The 19965-nt window shown below is 37.5% G+C and overlaps 1 protein-coding gene across 1 annotated transcript in view; it reads left to right on the top strand.

Annotated features, from left to right (window-relative positions):
* LOC136248481 (sushi, von Willebrand factor type A, EGF and pentraxin domain-containing protein 1-like) overlaps nucleotides 1-19965 on the top strand; it is a 129571-nt gene that overhangs the window by 30572 nt on the left and 79034 nt on the right. The window contains exons 10-13 of the mRNA XM_066040259.1: nucleotides 1500-1703; nucleotides 5800-5988; nucleotides 8682-8876; nucleotides 9971-10171. Of these exons, the coding sequence (XP_065896331.1) occupies nucleotides 1500-1703; nucleotides 5800-5988; nucleotides 8682-8876; nucleotides 9971-10171 (789 nt within the window). The remainder of the gene's footprint in view (nucleotides 1-1499; nucleotides 1704-5799; nucleotides 5989-8681; nucleotides 8877-9970; nucleotides 10172-19965) is intronic.

The following is a 19965-nucleotide window of genomic DNA, read 5'->3' as shown; positions in this document are numbered from 1 at the left end:
CAAGTAGTCATCTAATTTTGTTTCCTTACTTTTTACTGCTGGATCATTTCTTGAGCTTGTTTCCTTACTTTTTGTAGCATGTACCCCTATTCCTTTTGAAATTTTAATCTTTTTAAATAGCTAGTTATACGAGTGCTCACTGAGAATGGGCTGAAAATGAGCTTTTTTCCTTACTTTTTGCAGCATTTATATTATACCAATCCCTACTTTCTTTTAAAATTTTTATTTTTTTAAATAGCTAGTTAAATAACAACTGAATAACAAACACTTACGAGAATAGCACGCGATAGCGAGTTCACCGAGTTCACCACACTAGTGTTTACTGCAAATAAATGGCCAAATTCACCGAGTTCACTAACTCTAAATAAACGCTACTGTAGTCAGAGGTGTCTTAAATTTAAGATAGGGGTCTAAAAGATTGCAAAATAAATCAGGAATTAGCGTAGACGATGTTATCATGGTGAGGATGCTTATGGAAATTATCTCACCACTTCCCAGAAAAACGGCAAGTCACATAATCGAGCGAAACTACTTCCTATGTTTAATTATATATCAAAGTTTGTCCCTGAAATGCAAGAGTGAAAGAATCAAACTTTGAGAAAATCACCTATGGTGGCTCTCACAAGAGAGGTGGAGTTCCAAGATTTGTACTGAAGAAACTTAACTAGCCAAAGAACTTGTGATAGTGAATCCAAAGCTGTGAAACTAACACAGTCTAGTATAACTGTCAAAAATGGGGGCCTCACATTAATAGGTGTGCGAAGGAGGAGAAGGAAAAGTATATGACGATTTCATGTGACATTACTAAAATATAACAGGGATTACTATGCTTATATAACAATATACCAAAGGTTTTGTTGTATCGTGAGGTTTTTTTCACTAAAGAATTGTTTAAAGGTAGGTTTTAGGTGTGTGTTCTATTAGAGTTAGTCGTTTGTGTAAATAACTCACGGCAATCACGTGCCCTACTTTCCTTGGCCGCACGACTCACTACTGTGAGTCTTAATGCATGATTATGACTACCAACCCCACAATACTTCACGGCCCATTGGCAGTATTGGTTAGCTATAACCAAGCCCAAAAGTGCCTTCAGTGTGACCCAAAACATTTCCAATAAATAGCTACAAAGTTTTTAATTTTTTCATTTAGCTGAATTTTTTGCTGGCCAGCTGGCACACTTCTGGATAATATTTTCTGTGTGCAACTGGATTGATTGCAGAGATGCTTCTTGTACTGTTCTTCATTTGTAGTGACAGGCAGAACATAGTTGAAAACAAAGATTAATGGCCACTCAACTTTTCAGTAATGAATTGTTGGGAAGCACCGTCAGATGTAAAATTAATTTTATGGCATGCTTGGTTCCATTCTTTTGTTTGATGAATCAATGTCCAATAGTATATCTGCTGGTAAGGAGACACTGTATAGGGCTCTTTTATTGTATACTCTTCATATATATGTACTGTATAAACATTTTATGTCTCAAATTTTGCCTTATTTAGACACCCAGTGTGTTACATTAGTGCCTAGAACTGATGGTCTTGAAATGACATGCTTTGATGGATCCATGTATACCACTGGAGGGAGTTATGAAGGAGACATTTGCAATTTTACATGTAACACTGGTTATGAGCTAACTGGCAATGACATTAGGACCTGTCAGGGTGATCAGACCTGGAGTGGCAGTGAGGCCTTGTGCAGAAGAGGTAAATACAAATTGTGTACTGAGTAAGTGTGTAGTAGGACCGAGATTAACAATTCAAATGCAACACATCCAAAAAAAATTGTGTAGTATTTCATATAGCCATGAAACTTTCCACATAAACAGTACCCCTATTGTATGTATTTATTGATATAGTACCATTGTAGATTTGACCTTTGGTGACCTTTATGACCAAAAATTGACCAATTTTGTTATTATTTCCCTGAAACTTAGTACCTGTTGAAAGTAACAACATTTGAAGTCAACAGATGATTGCATTCCAAAGTTATGATCTTTTTCATTAGCTATGAAATTTTATAGATTTACCTTCTCTTGGGGTGTAAATTACATGTGGAAAGGTAAATATATAGATTTGGATAGCTACTATAGCTTTTCGCCTATTATCTTTAAAATAAAATCAAGTTGATATTAATTAGTGTTGAGCGATTGTAGAAAATTCAGTATCGAAGCATTATTCACGATACAATAATATCACAATAATTACTTTGATTAACGAGTGATGATCTTCAATCAGATTTTAAGTATTCATTGCACAAATAAACTTTCTAAGCATGATTAACACTTTCATATAGATTACTATTTGTTTAAATTTCTTGTAAGCTTATTAATTAGGTAATTAATTGCATGTGTGTCTGATAATTATACAATTGTAGGAAAACCTGTCTGATTACCTATTTAAAGTATCGAGAAATGTCGGTTTTAATTATTCAGTGTGTTGTAGCTCACCAATGGTAGAAGCTACGTGTACCAAATTTTCACACATTTTATACCAATGCCAGCATCCACAGTAGAAGTAGCCAACACCTAAGTTTCCCACCATTTTAGATAGTTATGTTGACTGTACCAGGCAAGCTCCAAAAGAAGTGGGAGGTGGGGGTTGGAGGAGGGCAAGGGGATGTTTATAAAAATTAACGAGGAAGGAGAAGGGATGAGTTAGGCCAAGTTATGGGTATCAAAACAATTGCTATAATGAAAGACATATTCAGCACTGGCCTTTATTCATCACCATTAAGCTGTAAGCCATCTTTAGGCTGGCCAGAACTCCATTAGGATCCCAGAGCACTGATATGGATTGCCACTGTGCTTGGGAAAGCAGCCAGCAAAAGCAGACCACTCAAATCTAGCTTATTTTGATTATGAAATTTGATGGTTTATAGAGCTGGGCGATATACCGGTATTTAAGTCATACCGGTTTTGATACCGCCTGTTTTTTTTAATGCTGCCATACCGTGTGGGCACTATGGCCTCCCTGTGGGCTTGTTTCATCCCATATTTAGAAGGTAACCAGACATGTGACAATGTTTGTAGGCAGGTGGTGATGTAGACAGGTGGTGAAGTAGTCAGCTAATCAAACTATGTAAACAAGTTTGTTTGTGGTAATTTGTACCTGAAGTTTGCTGAGCTACCATGGGTATTTGGTGCTTTTGTTGAGGTAAATGGCAGTTATTTTAATGCTAATGGCTTTTACCTTAATACCGTGATATTTAGTAATATTGTGATACTTTTTATGGAAGGTATACCGTTTGCTATTTTTCAATACCGAATAGTTTATTAATGTACGTAGTTTTGTGTTCTTGGTGAAAAATCAAATCTGCTGTCATGGTCGATAAGACTGGTTTTTCCAGACCCAGTCATAATTGCTGTTACAGCCTTGCAACCAAACTGTTTCATGAAAAAGCAAGCCAAGTAGTTATAAAACAGCTACGTAAGCCAGCTTCTCAAGCAGTGTTTTTAGTGGGACTGTAGACCCTTCGCAAAGCAATTGACTAATTGTGTGAGCACCAATAAATATACATGTTATAGCCTTGTAACCAAACATTTCATGGAAAAGCAAACTTAAAGGTAATTACAAAACAGTTAAATAAACTTGGTAACATTTTTTTTAGTAATCCTACAGCAATATCACAATAGTTAGCTCTAGTTATCATATTGCAATAGGGATTTTTTGATTATAAGTATCAACCCAGCACTAGTATTAATAATGATTTACTGGTTTCTACCTTAGTTAATTGGTGTCTTGAGACTGACTGGTGTCTTCAGCCAAGCATAGCTGTGTTATGATGAATTGTACAAGTAATAGTTGTAACACGGGCATACGTATTAGGCAAAGCCCTCATACTCCATGTTACAGCTAATATGTAACACTTCTCAGGCTGATAGCCTGTACAGGGAGATCAATCACCCAAGCCAATACGAGTGTAGCCACTGGATGTATTATATATGCATACCTAAAATTTTTGATTATGGGTCAGCAGCTAGTATGTTCTGATTATTTGATCACAATGAATGGACATATCCTAGAAATATCACAGAGAATTTTGGTTATGGCAGTTTAATGTTTTAATCAGTGCTATTGAACCATTTATGAAAAATTGCAAAGTTTGCTAAAGGCCTAGATAGATTAGCTTGCTTGTAGAGTGGTTACTTCATGCAGAGTGGTAGCTTCATGATGGGGGCGTGTCCATATTCGAAAACGTATGGAAATGATTGGTGAATAAGCTATAACACTAGTTCTCGCCTTAGCCCAACGTTTTTCAACTCGTAGGATGGCAAGGATAACAAAACGCTCTCAGCCTGAGTGGTTTTCATGGTGAAGTCTAAGTCATGCATCCTAATCACATGAGTATTGATTGATTGATACCCACAATCGATTTTGGCCTTAACATCTATATAATCACTGCCCAGTTGTAGCCTGGCTACATTTCATATGTAGCTCGGCTAACTGGGCTACATATGAAATGTAGCCCAGGCGGCTCCTTTGATCTGAGGTGTGAAAGTGTTACATGCTAAACTCTTCACTGTTTGACATCAATTATATACAAACGTAGGACCAAAACTTACACTTTTACTTATTGCAGTAGCTACTATACATGCATCATTGATTTGCCTTTGGGTCCTCCTTTTTGTCCCATTTCTTTCCCCCTCCCCACTCACACGCACACACACATGTAGGTGTTGATTGGTGGGTAGTGTGTCAATGGTTTCTTGTTCTGACAGTCATGTTTATGAATCATCCATACTTTACATACTAACTAAATAGATTGCAGAGGTGCTTCTTACAGTATTCTTCATTTAAAACACTGTAGTGGACTGGACATAGCTGGAATATGAAGTAAAATAGCCACTTAGCTTTTCTGTAGTCATATATAGATATACATACTAATACCTAGGATTGGAATCATCTGTAGGCAGGAGTCTATTATGCTTTTTAAGCTTCCAATTATTCTTTCTGGCAATTTTTTTAAAATTTACCTATTATTCCAAAATTATTCCAGAAATTTGTGTAAAAACAAGCATATTAGTTAGTGTTTTACTTAAGTGACTGCTATATTAGCATATAATATGGACTTGAAGTTGACTGTTCTATTAGAGTATAAGTAGAAGTGACTGCTCTATTAGAGTATCTCTATCTTTTCAGCCATGTTTATTTATGCTTGCACTGTTTCAGTATTGTTTTCATAAACTTTTTGCATAACACTACAAGAAAACGTATAATTTTGCACTAATTATTCCTAGAACTCATCCAATTATTCCAGAATTATTCCGGAATATTCCCTAATTCTTACCACTACCTATTATTCCAGCATAATAGACGTGTCTCTAATCATTTGTATTATTTATGAGAGATCATTGTTACTGTAAGGCACTTTCACAAAGTAGACTGACCAACAACTAAGATAAACACTCTCACATATTATAATTCTGGAGGAAAGTATTGTGAGTCACACATTTCTATGTCCCATGTTTATTAAATTGGGTAACAATGATCCAGCAAACATATTCCAATCTCAAGTACTTTAATTTTATGATATGTCCAGTGCCATTCAACCCTTTGATACTGTATGCTTGGAGGCACCAGTCATAATGTAAGTGAAATAAAAAGAAAGGATTATATATAGAAATAAACAATAATGAAAGAAGGGAGTCACCTACTGTTTGACTGAAGTAAGAATTAAATGTGTACTAGTAGAGCTGCAATGACCTCTCTTGTTTCATTAGTTTTGATCCCTTCTCAAATTTAAAATTTTCCTTGTACTTATGGGTATTTGTATTGAAGTTGTTGTTATATGTGATTATAGTTGCTTGTCCTCCACTGACTGATGTTAATAATGGAGTGATGGCTTGTTTACTGGGAGATGATGGAGTTCCTTCCTATGAAGACACTTGTAGTTTTACATGTAACACTGGTTATGAGCTAACTGGTAGTGACACTAGGACCTGTCAGAGCAATGGGAGGTGGAGTGGCACTGAAACCTTGTGTAAAAGAGGTGGGTAGCCTGTATTCCTTGTGTAAGTATATGTATGAGTAAGGTTGAGTCATTATACACAAGTTATAGTCATATTCAGCAATCAGCTGTTGGAGAGCTTATGATAAAACCTGTTGTGCAGTCACAATGTCCTTGCAAGCCAGAACTGGCTGGACAGTTACCTAAATTGACTGGACATGTGGATGATTAAAGCCCACTGTGTCCAGTCGCATAGCAGGAGAACAAATAATTGGGCAATTAGAGCCATATAATCTGTTGTACTGCTATTGTAGCTGTTACGTATGAAGTTTCAGTACAGAAGAAGGTTTCCAATCTTACATTAGTGTCACTTTTTTGGGTTGCAAGAATGTATGCTATCTCCTAGTGACAATTATTATTGATAAAATAAACAGTTATGCCAATTCACCCACTCCTCCCTTGTGCTTTGACAGGACACTTTCCAGAGAAGGTTGATTTTAGTCAGACATGCATGCAATTTATCCAGATTTTGGATGGTGTCTGGACATTATCACATTATCATAAGCTCTGTGCTGCTTTAGAACTTTGCCTAACATTGTTAGTATAGCAAATTCCAGCTATTGATGTGTCTCACTATAGTTGGTATGTGTTTACCTGAGCCCCCACCAAATATAGTAATAGTGATCACTTGTTCACTCCCAATGGTTCTGTCAGTTTGTACTGGAACAAGCATGTTTTCATGTTGTAAACATGTTTACAAGCCTAAATCATCCATACTAAATGTATGGGATATTTGTAAAGCCTCATAACTCACTTGTGCTGTTTAAAGGGCCTCACAGCACTAGGGTAGCTGGCCCATGTAACAAGAGTTATTAGCAAGAAATGAGGGCTCAGGTGAACACATGCAGACTATAAATGGGAGATCAGGTGACATGGAAATTTTTAGTCTGAGGCCTTGATGGCACTCTGGGAGTGGCTGTGCAGCTTTGTGGATTGTTGGATCAAGACATGTGTTATAAAATTCCTCTCAGCCAATTATGACCCCCAATTAACCCATAGTTTGTCCTAGTTAAGCATTCCTCTTTAGATGATTTCCCTCCCCATTAGGACTGAGCGATGATGAAAGTTTGCTACTTTCACGATTGTAGGATGCAACATATCACGATTGTGACGACTACCACGATTTTATAATTTTCCATGCATCATTAACATCATATATGCACGACTTTGTATAAATTACAAAACAAGGTGACATTGTGTACAACTGTTGGCCATAGAAAGTTACAGTTAAATGCAAACAGTGTAACGAATAACAGTATCCTTAGAAATTTAATAGTTTCTAACAAGGTAAGCTTTTTAACTAGTAATATTTTTTGACACAACGAACTGTCTCAGAAGTGTAGGGCCTGGCTTATTTTCCAGATCAAGTTCTTCCACAACAGTGAGTGCCACCATTTTGAATTAACTAAATACACATTTGCATGTGATGTCACAACATCACGATTATTTATAATACACATATCAACATCACGATGTTTAGAAACAATCACGATTAATCCCAGGATTGATATAATCTCCCAGTCCTACTCCCCATCACCCTTATTGAAAACTTGCCTTACATTCAACCTTTAAAAAATAATGGAAACTTGGCTGGTTGCTTGTACAGTGAATGCCCGAAAGGTAATAAAATAGGTTTTGGTACACGTAGCCTGATTAAATGTAACCTTTTTTTACAGTGCAATGTAAAAGCACATTTAAAGCAGCAGTAATCCTAATCATTAAATTTTATAGTATTATGAAGTTGTATTTTATTGACACACAATACATTCAGTGCACTGTATTATCACAAGATCAAGAATTTAAGTTTGACCCATTCCCAAATTTAATGTCTACTAGTATATCTTCAGGTGTAGGCAATCTCTCTTGTTTCACTACTTTTTTTTGCCAAACTTAAAAATTCCTAACATTTGTTTGTTTACTTTTAAACATATAACTGGTTATACACATGCACATATTGCATCAAAAGATAGTCAGCACTTTTATCTGAACAAGTGCTCCAAGGTAACAATCAATTACGAAGTGGCTATTACGTTTCATTTTCAGCCATGTTGAGCCATTACACACTGTTACAACAGAAGAACAGTATGAGAAATGCCTCTACAATCAATTGAGCCACTACAGAAAGTACATACAATTCCCATTGCAAATGTATAGGGAAGCAATCACACGCTACCACCAACTGATACCTTGTGAAGAGAAATGGAACAAAGGTAAGTCCATGATGAGTGCATTGTACTACATCCTGTGGTATGCTAAAAGGCACATGTCAGGCTGACACAACATCAAACAATGAAAAAATCCAGCCTGTATCCTCAACCATTATCAAGTTTAACTTGTCTGAAGTCATTAGTAAGTCAGTCCGTCAATTAGTCAGTTACATAGCACTAAATTAAAAAGATACAATTTTGTAACAATTTATTGTAAGCATTTTGGTAATACTGAAGACACTTTTGGGCTTTCTTAAATCCTAACCAATACTGCCAGGGTATCATGATGATGGCATTATGAAGCTAGTCTCTGGCCAGTTTGTATTTTTGTTGTGAGAAAGTGAAAACCTCCATGATCCCTAATATGTGGTTACAACCATACTGAATGAATATTGCAGATACCTACAGTATATATGTCCAAGTCAACTAAATAAGAATTAAATGTTTTATTTTTATTTGAATATATAGCAGGTAGACCTTGCCCTTCACTTGCTGATCCTAATAATGGAAAATTAAATTGTTCACTGGGAGATGATGATGTTACTTCCTATGGGGACACTTGTAGCTTTACATGTAATGCTGGTTATGAGCTAACTGGTAGTGACACTAGGACCTGTCAGAGTGATGGGAGTTGGAGTGGTACTGAGACCTTGTGTAGAAGAGGTAGGTAGTATGTACGTACTTGCATCTATATGTGAATGTGTACTGTAGTAATTGTCAGGGGCGTAGCCAGACTTTTGGTGATGCCAGGGCCTAGCTGTAAGCTGAAGACCAAAAATAGTAACTACCTGTTGACAATAGCTGCCCTCCCACCAACTAGCTATATATCCTTATTTATAACTGCACATATGTAGCTTGCTACACTGCTTCTCTGAATATTGTGACTGCTCTATTAGAGTATCTCGATCTTGACTGCTCTATTAGAGTATATCGAATTATTGATGCGGCTACACCACTGGTAATTGTAATTGAGTCATGGTACATGAAGTATTAACAAACATTGAGTACAGTAGAGGGCCCAAAGCAGACTCCTGAGGGACACTTCTTTGTGCAAATTTAATATGTGACCTAATTTTAGAAAACCGTCAATCTACACACAATAAAAGCACATTTAAAAACAGTGGGTAAATATTGCAAGCTCCAGAAAAAGATTTATGCAAGTTTTAATTGCCTTGCTGGTTGGTGAATTGACACTCTAGTGGATAAATCCTAGGCATCATCATGTTCCCCTGTTCATAGTTAGTTCAAAAATCCTTGTTTCATCTCCACACACAAGTGGGTTTCTGAATTACAAACGTTTGTTTACATTGCGATGACGAAAGAATTTATGACAATTTTTCTTCAATGAATTTGCCTTCCTTCTGGATCAAAGAAGAATACCTTTGACAAAAACTATACCTTGGTGGATTCACAAATTCATGGCGAATACAATGAGCAAAGATTCATTTCCATATGCCATTGTATCAGTAGGGTATGATCTTTATGTAAGCACCTGTAGATTGTATTTTTGATGTCTTCTGTACATATTGATTTAATTGTTTGTCTGGCTGTCTACTGCTGTATTTCCCACACTGCTTAACTTATGGATCTGAAATTTAGCCAATCTATTCCTCTGATCCTGTAGACAACAAAGAACCAATAAAACGAATTTTGATGAATATGTGCGTATATCAATAGTTTTCTAAAATTAGGTCACATATACATGTAATATTAACAACTAAAAACATCGTTTAATTACATTATCTGCATATGTGCAGGTGAACTTGCATTTATTTGTCCATTATTTACTGATCCTAATAATGGAGTGGTGATTTGTTCACTGGGAGATGATGGAGTTCTTTCCTATGAAGATACTTGTAGTTTCATATGTAACACTGGTTATGTGCTAACTGGTAGTGACACTAGAACCTGTCAAATTGATGGGAGCTGGAGTGGTAGTGAGACCATGTGTAGAAGAGGTAGGTAAGGTGTTATTCTATAATTGTAATTTTTAAATAATAAAAAATGCACAATTTAAATAGTAGTCCTTGTATGAGAAATTTGGCCTTGAGACTTACAAATTCAGATCTTGTCATGATATTAAAAATTGCTTGGCACCAATTGTATCTGTGATCAGTACTACTGCACGTAATCTTTCCAGAAAGCTAATTCAATCAATACTTTGTGCCCTCCACCCCTCAGTATTAGTCATGGTGGGAACTTGTCTGCTACCCCTTTAAATATGCCCACCACACCCTACAACTCCTATATATGTACTGTATGTCTGACACCTTTTTGTTTATGAAGCTAGGTTGTTATCTGCTACATGTGTCGGTACCCTAGAGTCCCATACTGACTGCAATGAACTGTTATGACAATCAACCATGTGTAAATATAGGTTTCATTTTGTTTCGTAGCTTATGTACAGTATATCCATAACAAACATCTAAGCTGTCACAATCCTAAATTGGTAAAATCATATGTAGCAGCCAAGAAATGGCTGCAATGTGTTGAGACCAATCAATCAAGACACCCAATGTGGATGTGCGACAGACAAGAAGTATGTATTTTACAGTAACCAAGATAATCCAGTTTTCACACTTCCATAGCTCTACAATACCTGAACAGAAATTAACCATTTTACTGTGGAAACTTCCTTGGGGTGGGGTATCTCTAATCCAAATTTGAGCTGAATCTGTCTAGGCATCATTAAGATGCACACTTTCAAAGTTTGTCTTATTTTCTTCATATTTTTCTTCATCTTATTCCTCTTCCTTTTACACCACTTAGAAAAATTGCTATAATTTGCGCATGCTCCAGTTAATTTACTGTAAATTTGGAGAAGAGAAGTGTAATACAGCACATTTACTGTTTAATTTTTATACAGATTGGATAAAAACAAGGGAGTTGTACGCAATTTAAAAAAAAATGAAAAAGCAATTTCTTTTGTCACAGTTACAGGGTCAAAGAGCAGGTTGAAAATAGGTTTGTTGTAGATAGATTAACCATTGTAAGAGCCCCTTTAGAAATAATCAAGATAAAGACTATCTAATCCAAAACAGCCAAGCTGTAAAAAAAGTGTGCGGCCCTCAGAAAGGCTATGGTGAAAAAAGATGTGAAATCCAAGGTGGCGGCCAAGAAATGGCTGTGATGGTAGGTTAATGGTAAAAATTTTAATAAAGACAATTCAGGTGAATTTTTGTGCCGCTTCACAAAATTTACCTAAATTGTCATTATTAAAATTTTTACCATTAACCTACCATCACAGCCATTTCTTGGCCGCCACCTTGGATTTCACATCTTTTTTCACCATAGCCTTTCTGAGGGCCGCACACTTTTTTTACAGCTTGGCTGTTTTGGATTAGATTTCATTTCTTTTTGTATTTGTGTACCAGCTTAAGGACTTTTTTAACCTACGTTTTTTTCTTCACTACAGGAAGAAGAAAAGATGAAGTAGATGTACTTTAAATATTTTATCAGTAAATGTACAAATTATATATACTGTATAATACATATTTGACCGCATTTGCGAAAAGGGGTCTTCCACACACATCCAATTTGCCAACTTTGACAATTGATAACTTCAGATTGGAAAGAGCTATTGCCTTGATATTTGGGTAGTGGTGAGCACCACTATAGCTGAATACATGGTGAAATTTTCAGATTAATATGTTACTTGAACATTGAGTTATGGTCTCCAACGTTTACGGAATTGGATGTGTGTGGAAGACCCCTTTTCGCAAATCCGGTCACATATATTGATTACAGAAATCTCCATGGTGGTTTCTTTGTAACTGAACACTCTACAAGGTGACTTCTTCTAATTGCTCTCTCTACAGGGTGAATTGTTTGTAGCTGAACGATCTACAAGGTAACTTCTTCTAGCTGATCTCTCTACAGGGTGATGTGTTTGTAGCTGAATTTTGTATAGGTGATTTGTTTGCAGCTGAGCTCTTTACAGAATGGTTTCTTTGTAGCTGAACTCTCTAAAAGGTAACTTCTTCTAACTGATCTTTCTACAGGGCAATTTGTTTCTGGCAGAATTTTCTACAGGGTGATTTCTTTGCAGCTGAACTCTCTACATGGTGGTTTCTTTGTAGCTGAACTCTCTACAAGGTAATTTCTTCTAGCTGATCTCTCTACAGGGAGATTTGTTCGTAGTTGAATTCTGTACAGGTGATTTGTTTGCAGCTGAGCTCTTTACAAAATGGTTTCTTTGTAGCTGAACTTTCTCCAAGGTAACTTCTTCTAACTGATCTTTCTACAGGGTGATTTGTTTGTAACTGAACTATCTACAAGGTAATTTCTTCTTGCTGATCTCTCTACAGGGTGATTTGTTTGTAGCTGAATTCTGTACAAGTGATTTGTTTGCAGCTGAGCTCTTTACAGAATGGTTTCTTTGTAGCTGAACTCTCTACAGGTGATTTGTTTGCAGCTGAACTCTCTAAATGGTGGTTTCTTTGTAGCTGAATTCTCTACAATGTGACTTCTTCTAGCTGAACTCTCTACAAGGTGACTTGTTTCTAGCTGATCTCTCTACAGGGTGACTTGTTTGTAGCTGAACTCTCTACAGGTAATTTGTTTGTAGCTGAACTCTCTACATGGTGGTTTCGTTGTAGCTGAACTCTCTACAAGGTAACTTCTTCTAGCTGATCTTTTTACACTGCATATTTGTTTGTAGCTGAGTTCTCTACAGGGTGATTTGTTTGCAGCTGAACTCTCTACATGGGAGTTTCATTGTAGCTGAACTCTCTACAATGTGACTTCTTCTAGCTGAACTCTCTACAGGGTGACTTGTTTCTAGCTGAACTCACTACAGGTGATTTGTTTGCAGCTGAACTCTCTACATGGTGGTTTCTTTGTAGCTGAACTCTCTACAAGGTAACTTCTTCTAGCCGATCTTTCTACAAGGTGATTGAGTTTTTTGCAGCTGAACTCTTTACATGGTGGTTGCTTTGTAGCTGAACTCTCTAAAAGGTGACTTCTTCTAGCTGAACTCTCTACAGGATGATTTGTTTGCAGCTGAACTCTCTACGTGGTAGTTTCTTTGTAGCTGAACTCTCTACAATGTGACTTCTTCTAGCTGAACTCTCTACAGTGTGACTTGTTTTTAGCTGATCTCTCTACAGGGTGACTTGTTTCTAGCTGAACTCTCTACAGGTGATTTGTTTGCAGCTGAACTCTCTACATGGTGGTTTCTTTGTAGCTGAACTCTCTACAATGTAACTTCTTCTAGCTGATCTTTCTACAGGGTGATTTGTTTGTAGCTGAATTCTCTACAGGGTGATTTATTTGCAGCTTAACTCTCTACAAGGTGACTTCTTCTAGCTGAACTCTCTACAGAGTGATTGATTTTTTTTGCAGCTGAACTCTACATGGTGGTTTCTTTGTAACTTAACTCTCTACAGGGTGATTTGTTTGTAGCTGAACTCTCTACAGGGTGATCTGTTCATAGCTGAACTCCCTATAAGGTAACTTCTTCTAGCTAATCTTTCTACAGGGCGATTTGTTTGTAGCTGAGTTCTCTACAGGGTGATTTGTTTGCAGCTGAACTCTACATGGTAGTTTCTTTGTAGCTCTACAATGTGACTTCTTCTAGCTGAACTCTCTACAAGGTGACTTGTTTCTAGCTGATCTCTCTACAGGGTGACTTGTTTCTAGCTGAACTCTCTACAGGTGATTTGTTTGCAGCTGAACTCTCTACATGGTTTATTTCTTTGTAACTGAACTCCCTGCAAGGTGACTTCTTCTAGCTGATCTCTCTACAGGGAGATTTGTTTGTAGCTTAACTCTCCACAGGCCGATTTGTTTGTAGCTGAACTCTCTACATGATGGTTTCTTTGTAGCTGATTTCTCTACAAGGTGATTTCTTCTATAGCTGATCTTTCTACAGGGTGATTTGTTTGTAGTTGAACTCTCTACATGATAGATTCTTTGTAGCTGAACTCTCTACAAGGTGATTTCTTCTAGCTGATCTCTCTACAGGACAATTTGTTTGTACCTGAACTCTAACATGATTGTTTCTTTGAAGCTGAACTCTCTACAAGGTGATTTCTTCTAGCTGATCTCTCTACAGGGAGATTTGTTTGTAGCTGAACTCTCTATATATGCATGATTTGTTTGCAGCTGAATTCTCTACATGATGGTTTCTTTGTAGCTGAACTCTCTACAAGGTAACTTCTTCTAGCTGATCTCTTTACAGGGTGAATTGTTTGTAGCTGAACGATCTACAAGGTAACTTCTTCTTACTTATCTCTCTACAGGGTGATTTGTTTGTAGCTGAACTTTCTACAAGGAAACCTCTTTTAACTGAGCTTTGTACAGGGTGAATTGTTTGTAGCTGAACTATCTACAAGGTAACTTCTTCTAGCTGATCTCTCTACAGGATGATTTGTTTGTAGCTGAACTATCTACAAGGTAACTTCTTCTAGCTGATCTCTCTACAGGGTGATTTGTTTGTAGCTGAATTCTGTATAGGTGATTTGTTTGCAGCTGAGCTCTTTACAGAATGGTTTCTTTGTAGCTGAACTCTCTACAAGGTAACTTCTTCTAGCTGATGTATCTACAGGGTCACTAGTTTGTAGCTGAATTCTCTACAAGGTGACATCTTCTAGCTGATCTTTCAACAGGGTGATTTGTTTGTAACTGAACTCTCTACAAGAAAACTTCTTCTAACTGATGTCTGAACAGGGTGAATTGTTTGTAGCTGATCTCTATACAGGTTACTTATTTCTAACTGATCTCTTGAATTCTGTTCAGGGTGACTGCTCTATTAGGATGACTGCTCTATTAGAGTATCTCGATCTCGCACTTGCTACACCAAGTTGGATTTCGTGTTATAACTCCGTGGCTTTAAGTCTGATTCTTCTACACCATTGAAGAGCCTTTCTAAGATGATAACTCCATCTGTACAGCGATTTTCAAAGCATTACCCCAAGTGGTTTATCTGGTAGGGGTGGCAAGCATAATAATAATAATAATAATAATAAAATAAAAAAATTAAAAATTAGCTAATCTCGATTGCGTAATTGTTACACACTGTTGATTTTTTCGCTGTATCTTCCTGGTTTTTAGCTCAATTTCTTTCAAACCACAAAAGGTTTGAGGTTCAATAGTTAACCTATTCACCCACCGATATTCAGCTTCTTCCCATACGCGGTTTACCCTGTAGGCGTGACAACATATTGGTGTTATTTTTCGTGCATAATCGCTCATAACTCTTTGCCTGTTTATGGTATTCCAGCCAAAGTTGGTACCGAGATGCGCCTTTATACCCCCCTTCTGTGTGCCAAATTTCAAGGCAATCGGATAACGCGTTCGCGTTTTATAGCAGTTTTTGTAAGTGTGCGAAAAGAGGAAGAAAATAAGAAGAAGAAAAAAAACACGAAGAAACTAAGCCAATTTTTGAAGTCGCATATCTCAGGAATGCCTGAAGCAATTTTGCTCAAATTTGGAATGTAGAGTGCTGAAGGTGGAGGGAATCTACACAGCAAAATTTGTCTTGTTTCATCAAGGCAGCACAGAGCTACGGAGGTGCGAAAATTGCGTTTTCTTTCTTCCTGTCAATATACTCACGGGGTTGCGCGCCGGCTTCCTTGGCCGCACGACACACTACCGTGTGTCTTGATCTAATCCAAAACAGCCAAGCTGTAAAAAAACAGTGCGGCCCTCAAAAAGGCTATGGTGAAAAAAGATGTGAAATCCAAGGTGGCGGCCAAGAAATGGCTGTGATGGTAGGTTAATGGTAAAAATTTTAATAACGACAATTCAGGTGAATTTTTGTGCCGCTTGGTCTTGGCAAAAAAATCACCTAAATTGCCGTTATTAAAATTTTTACCACTAACCTACCATCACAGCCATTTCTTGGCGCCACCTTGGATTTCACATCTTTTTTCACCATAGCCTTTTTGAGGGCTGCACTGTTTTTTTACAGCTTGGCTGTTTTGGATTAGATTTCATTTCTTTTTGTATTTGTATACCATAGGCCAGCTTTGGGACTTTTTTAACCTGTCTTTTTTTTCTTTACCACAGGAAGAAGAAAAGATGAAGCAGATCTACTTTAAATATCTGATTTTATCAGTAAATGTACAAATTATATATATATAATACATATATTTATTACAGACCTCTCCATGGTGGTTTCTTTGTAACTGAACACTCTACAAGGTGACTTACTTCTTGCTGCCCTCTCTACAGGGTGAATTGTTAGTAGCTGAACAATCTACAAGGTAACTTCTTCTAGCTGATCTCTCTACAGGGTGATTTGTTTGTAGCTGAACTATCTACAAGGTAACTTCTTCTAGCTGATCTCTCCACAGGGTGATTTGTTTGCAGCTGAGCTCTTTACAGAATGGTTTCTTTGTAGCTGAACTCTCTACAAGGTAACTTCTTCTAACTGATCTTTCTACAGAGCAATTTGTTTGTGGCTGAATTTTCTACAGGGTGATTTCTTTGAAGCTGAACTCTCTACATGGTGGTTTCTTTGTAACTGAACTCTCTAAAAGGTAATTTCTTCTAGCTGATCTCTCTACAGGGTGATTTGTTTATAGCTGAACTCTCTACAGGTGAACTCTCTACATGATGGTTCTTTGTAGCTGAACTCTCTACATGATGATTTCTTTGTAACTGAACTCTCTACAAGATGACTCCTTCTAGCTGATCTTTCTACAGGGTGATTTGTTTGTAGCTGAACCCTCTACAAGGATACTTCTTCTAACTGATCTCTCTACAGGGAGATTTGTTTGTAGCTGAACTCTCTACAGGTGATTTGTTTGCAGCTGAACTCTCTACATGATGGTTTCTTTGTAACTGAACTCTCCACAAGGTAACTTCTTCTAGCTGATCTTTCTACGGGTGATTTGTTTGTAGCTGAACCCTCTACAAGGATACTTCTTCTAACTGATCTCTCTACAGGGAGATTTGTTTGTAGTTGAACTCTCTACAGGTGATTTGTTTGCAGCTGAACTCTCTACATGATGGTTTCTTTGTAGCTGAACTCTCTACAAGGTAACTTCTTCTAACTGATCTCTCTACAGGGAGATTTGTTTGTATCTGAACTCTCTACAGGTGATTTGTTTGCAGCTGAACTCTCTACATGATGGTTTCTTTGAAGCTGAACTCTCCACAAGGTAACTTCTTCTAGCTGATCTCTCTACAGGGTGATTTGTTTGTAGCTGAACTCTCTACAGGTGATTTGTTTGCAGCTGAACTCTCTCCATGATGGTTCTTTGTAGCTGAACTCTGTACAAGGTAATTTATTTTAGCTGATGTCTCTACAAGGTCACTAGTTTGTAGCTGAACTCTCTACATGATGGTTTCTTTGTAACTGAACTCTCTACAAGGTGACTCCTTCTAGCTGATCTTTCTACTGGGTGATTGATTTTTTTGCAGCTGAACTCTCTACATGGTGGTTTCTTTGTAACTGAACTCTCTACAGGGTGATTTGTTTGTAGCTGAACTCTCTACAGGGTGATCTGTTTGTAGCTGAACTCTCTACAAGGAAACTTCTTCTAGCTGATCTCTCTACAGGGAGATTTGTTTGTAGCTGAACTCTCTACAGCTGATTTGTTTGCAGCTAAACTCTCTACATGATCGTTTCTTTGTAGCTGAACTCTCTACAGGTGATTTGTTTGCAGCTGAACTCTCTACATGATGGTTTCTTTGTAGCTGAACTATGTACAAGGTATCTTCTTCTAGCAGGTCTCTCTACAGGGAGATTTGTTTGTAGCTGAACTCTCTACAGGTGATTTGTTTGCAGCTGAACTCTCTGCATAATGATTTCTCTGTAACTGAACTCTCCACAAGGTAACTTCCTTCTATATAGCTGATCTTTCTACAGGGTGATTTGTTTGTAGCTGAACTCTCTACAAGGAAACTTCTTCTAACTGATCTCTCTACAGGGAGATTTGTTTGTAGCTGAACTCTCTACAGGTGTTTTGTTTGCAGCTGAACTCTCTACATGATGGTTTCTTTGTAGCTGAACTCTCTACAGGTGATTTGTTTGCATGCAGCTGAACTCTCTACATGATGGTTTCTTTGTAGCTGAACTCTCTACAAGGTAACTTCTTCTAGCTGGTCTCTCTACAGGGAGATTTGTTTGTAGCTGAACTCTCTACAGGTGATTTGTTTGCAGCTGACCTCTCTACATGATGATTTCTTTGTAACTGAACTCTCTACAATGAAACTTCTTCTAGCTGATCTCTCTACAGGGAGACTTGTTTGTAGCTGAACTCTCTACAGGTGATTTGTTTGCAGCTGAACTCTCTACATGATGGTTTCTTTGTAGCAGAACTCTCTACAAGGTAACTGATGTCTCTACAAGGTCACTAGTTTGTAGCTGAACTCTCTATATGGTGGTTTCTTTGTAGCTAACTGAACTCTCTACAAGGTGACTTCTTCTAGCTGATCTTTCTAGAGGGTGATTTGTTTGTAGCTGAACTCTCTACAAGGAAACTTCTTCTAGCTGATCTCTCTACATGGAGATTTGCTTGTAGCTGAACTCTTGACATGTGATTTGTTTGCAGCTGAACTCTCTACATGATAGTTTCTCTGTAGCTGAACTCTCTATAAGGTAACTCCTTTTAGCTGATGTCTCTACAAGGTCACTAGTTTGTAGCTGAACTTTCTACATGATGGTTTCTTTGTAACTGAACTCTCTGCAAGGTAACTTCTTCTAGCTGATCTCTCTACAGGGTGATTTGTTTGTAGCTGAACTCTCTACAAGGAAACTTCTTCTGGCTGATCTCTCTACAGGGAGATTTGTTTGTAGCTGAACTCTCTACAGGTGATTTGTTTGCAGCTAAACTCTCTACATGATGGTTTCTTTGTAGCTGATCTCTCTACAAGGTAACTTCTTCTATTGATCTCTCTACTGGGCGGTTTGTTTGTAGTTGAACTCTCTACAGGTGATTTGTTTGCAGCTAAACTCTCTACATGGTAGTTTCTTTGTAGCTGAACTCTACAAGGTGATTTCTTCTAGCTGATCATGAACTATCCCTTTCCATAGTTGCATGAACTCCCTACAAGGTAAATTTTTCTAGCTGATCTCTCTACAGGGTGAATTGTTTGTAGCTGATCTCTCTACAGGGTGACTTATTTCTAGTTGATCTCTATACAGGTTACTTGTTTCTAGCTGATTTCTTGAATTCTCTTCAGGGTGACTGCTCTATTAGGATGACTGCTCTATTAGAGTATCTCGATCTCGCACTTGCTGCACCAAGTTGGATTTCGTGTTATAACTCCATGGCTTTAAGTCTGATTCTTCTACACCATTGAAGAACCTTTCTAAGATGATTACTCCTTCTATACAGCGATTTTCAAAGCATTCGCCATAGCGGTTTATCTGGTAGGAGTGGCAAGTAGTCGTTTTTTATTAGCTAATCTCGATTGCATAATTGTTACACACTGTTGGTTTTTTCGTTGTATCTTCCTGGTTTTTAGCTCGATTTCTTTCAAACCACAAAAGGTTTGAGGTTCAATAGTTAACCTATTCACCCACCGATTTTCAGCTTCTTCCCATACGCGGTTTACCCTGTAGGCGTGACAACATATTGGTGTTATTTTTCGTGAATAATCAATCATAACTCTTTTCCTGTTTATCGTATCCTAACCAAAGTTGGTACAGAGATGCGCCTTTATACCCCCTTCTGTGTGCCAAATTGCAAGGCAATCAGATATAGCGTTTGCGTTTTATAGCAGTTTTTGTAAGTGTGCGAAAAGAGGAAGAAAAATAAGAAGAAAAAAACCAAGAAACTAAGCCAATATTTGAAGTCGC

Source organism: Dysidea avara, chromosome 3 (assembly GCF_963678975.1).
Source record: "Dysidea avara chromosome 3, odDysAvar1.4, whole genome shotgun sequence".
Taxonomy (NCBI): Eukaryota; Metazoa; Porifera; class Demospongiae; order Dictyoceratida; family Dysideidae; genus Dysidea; species Dysidea avara.
The sequence above is the reverse complement of the archived record's forward strand: the minus strand, read 5'-3'. Positions and strand labels throughout refer to the sequence as shown.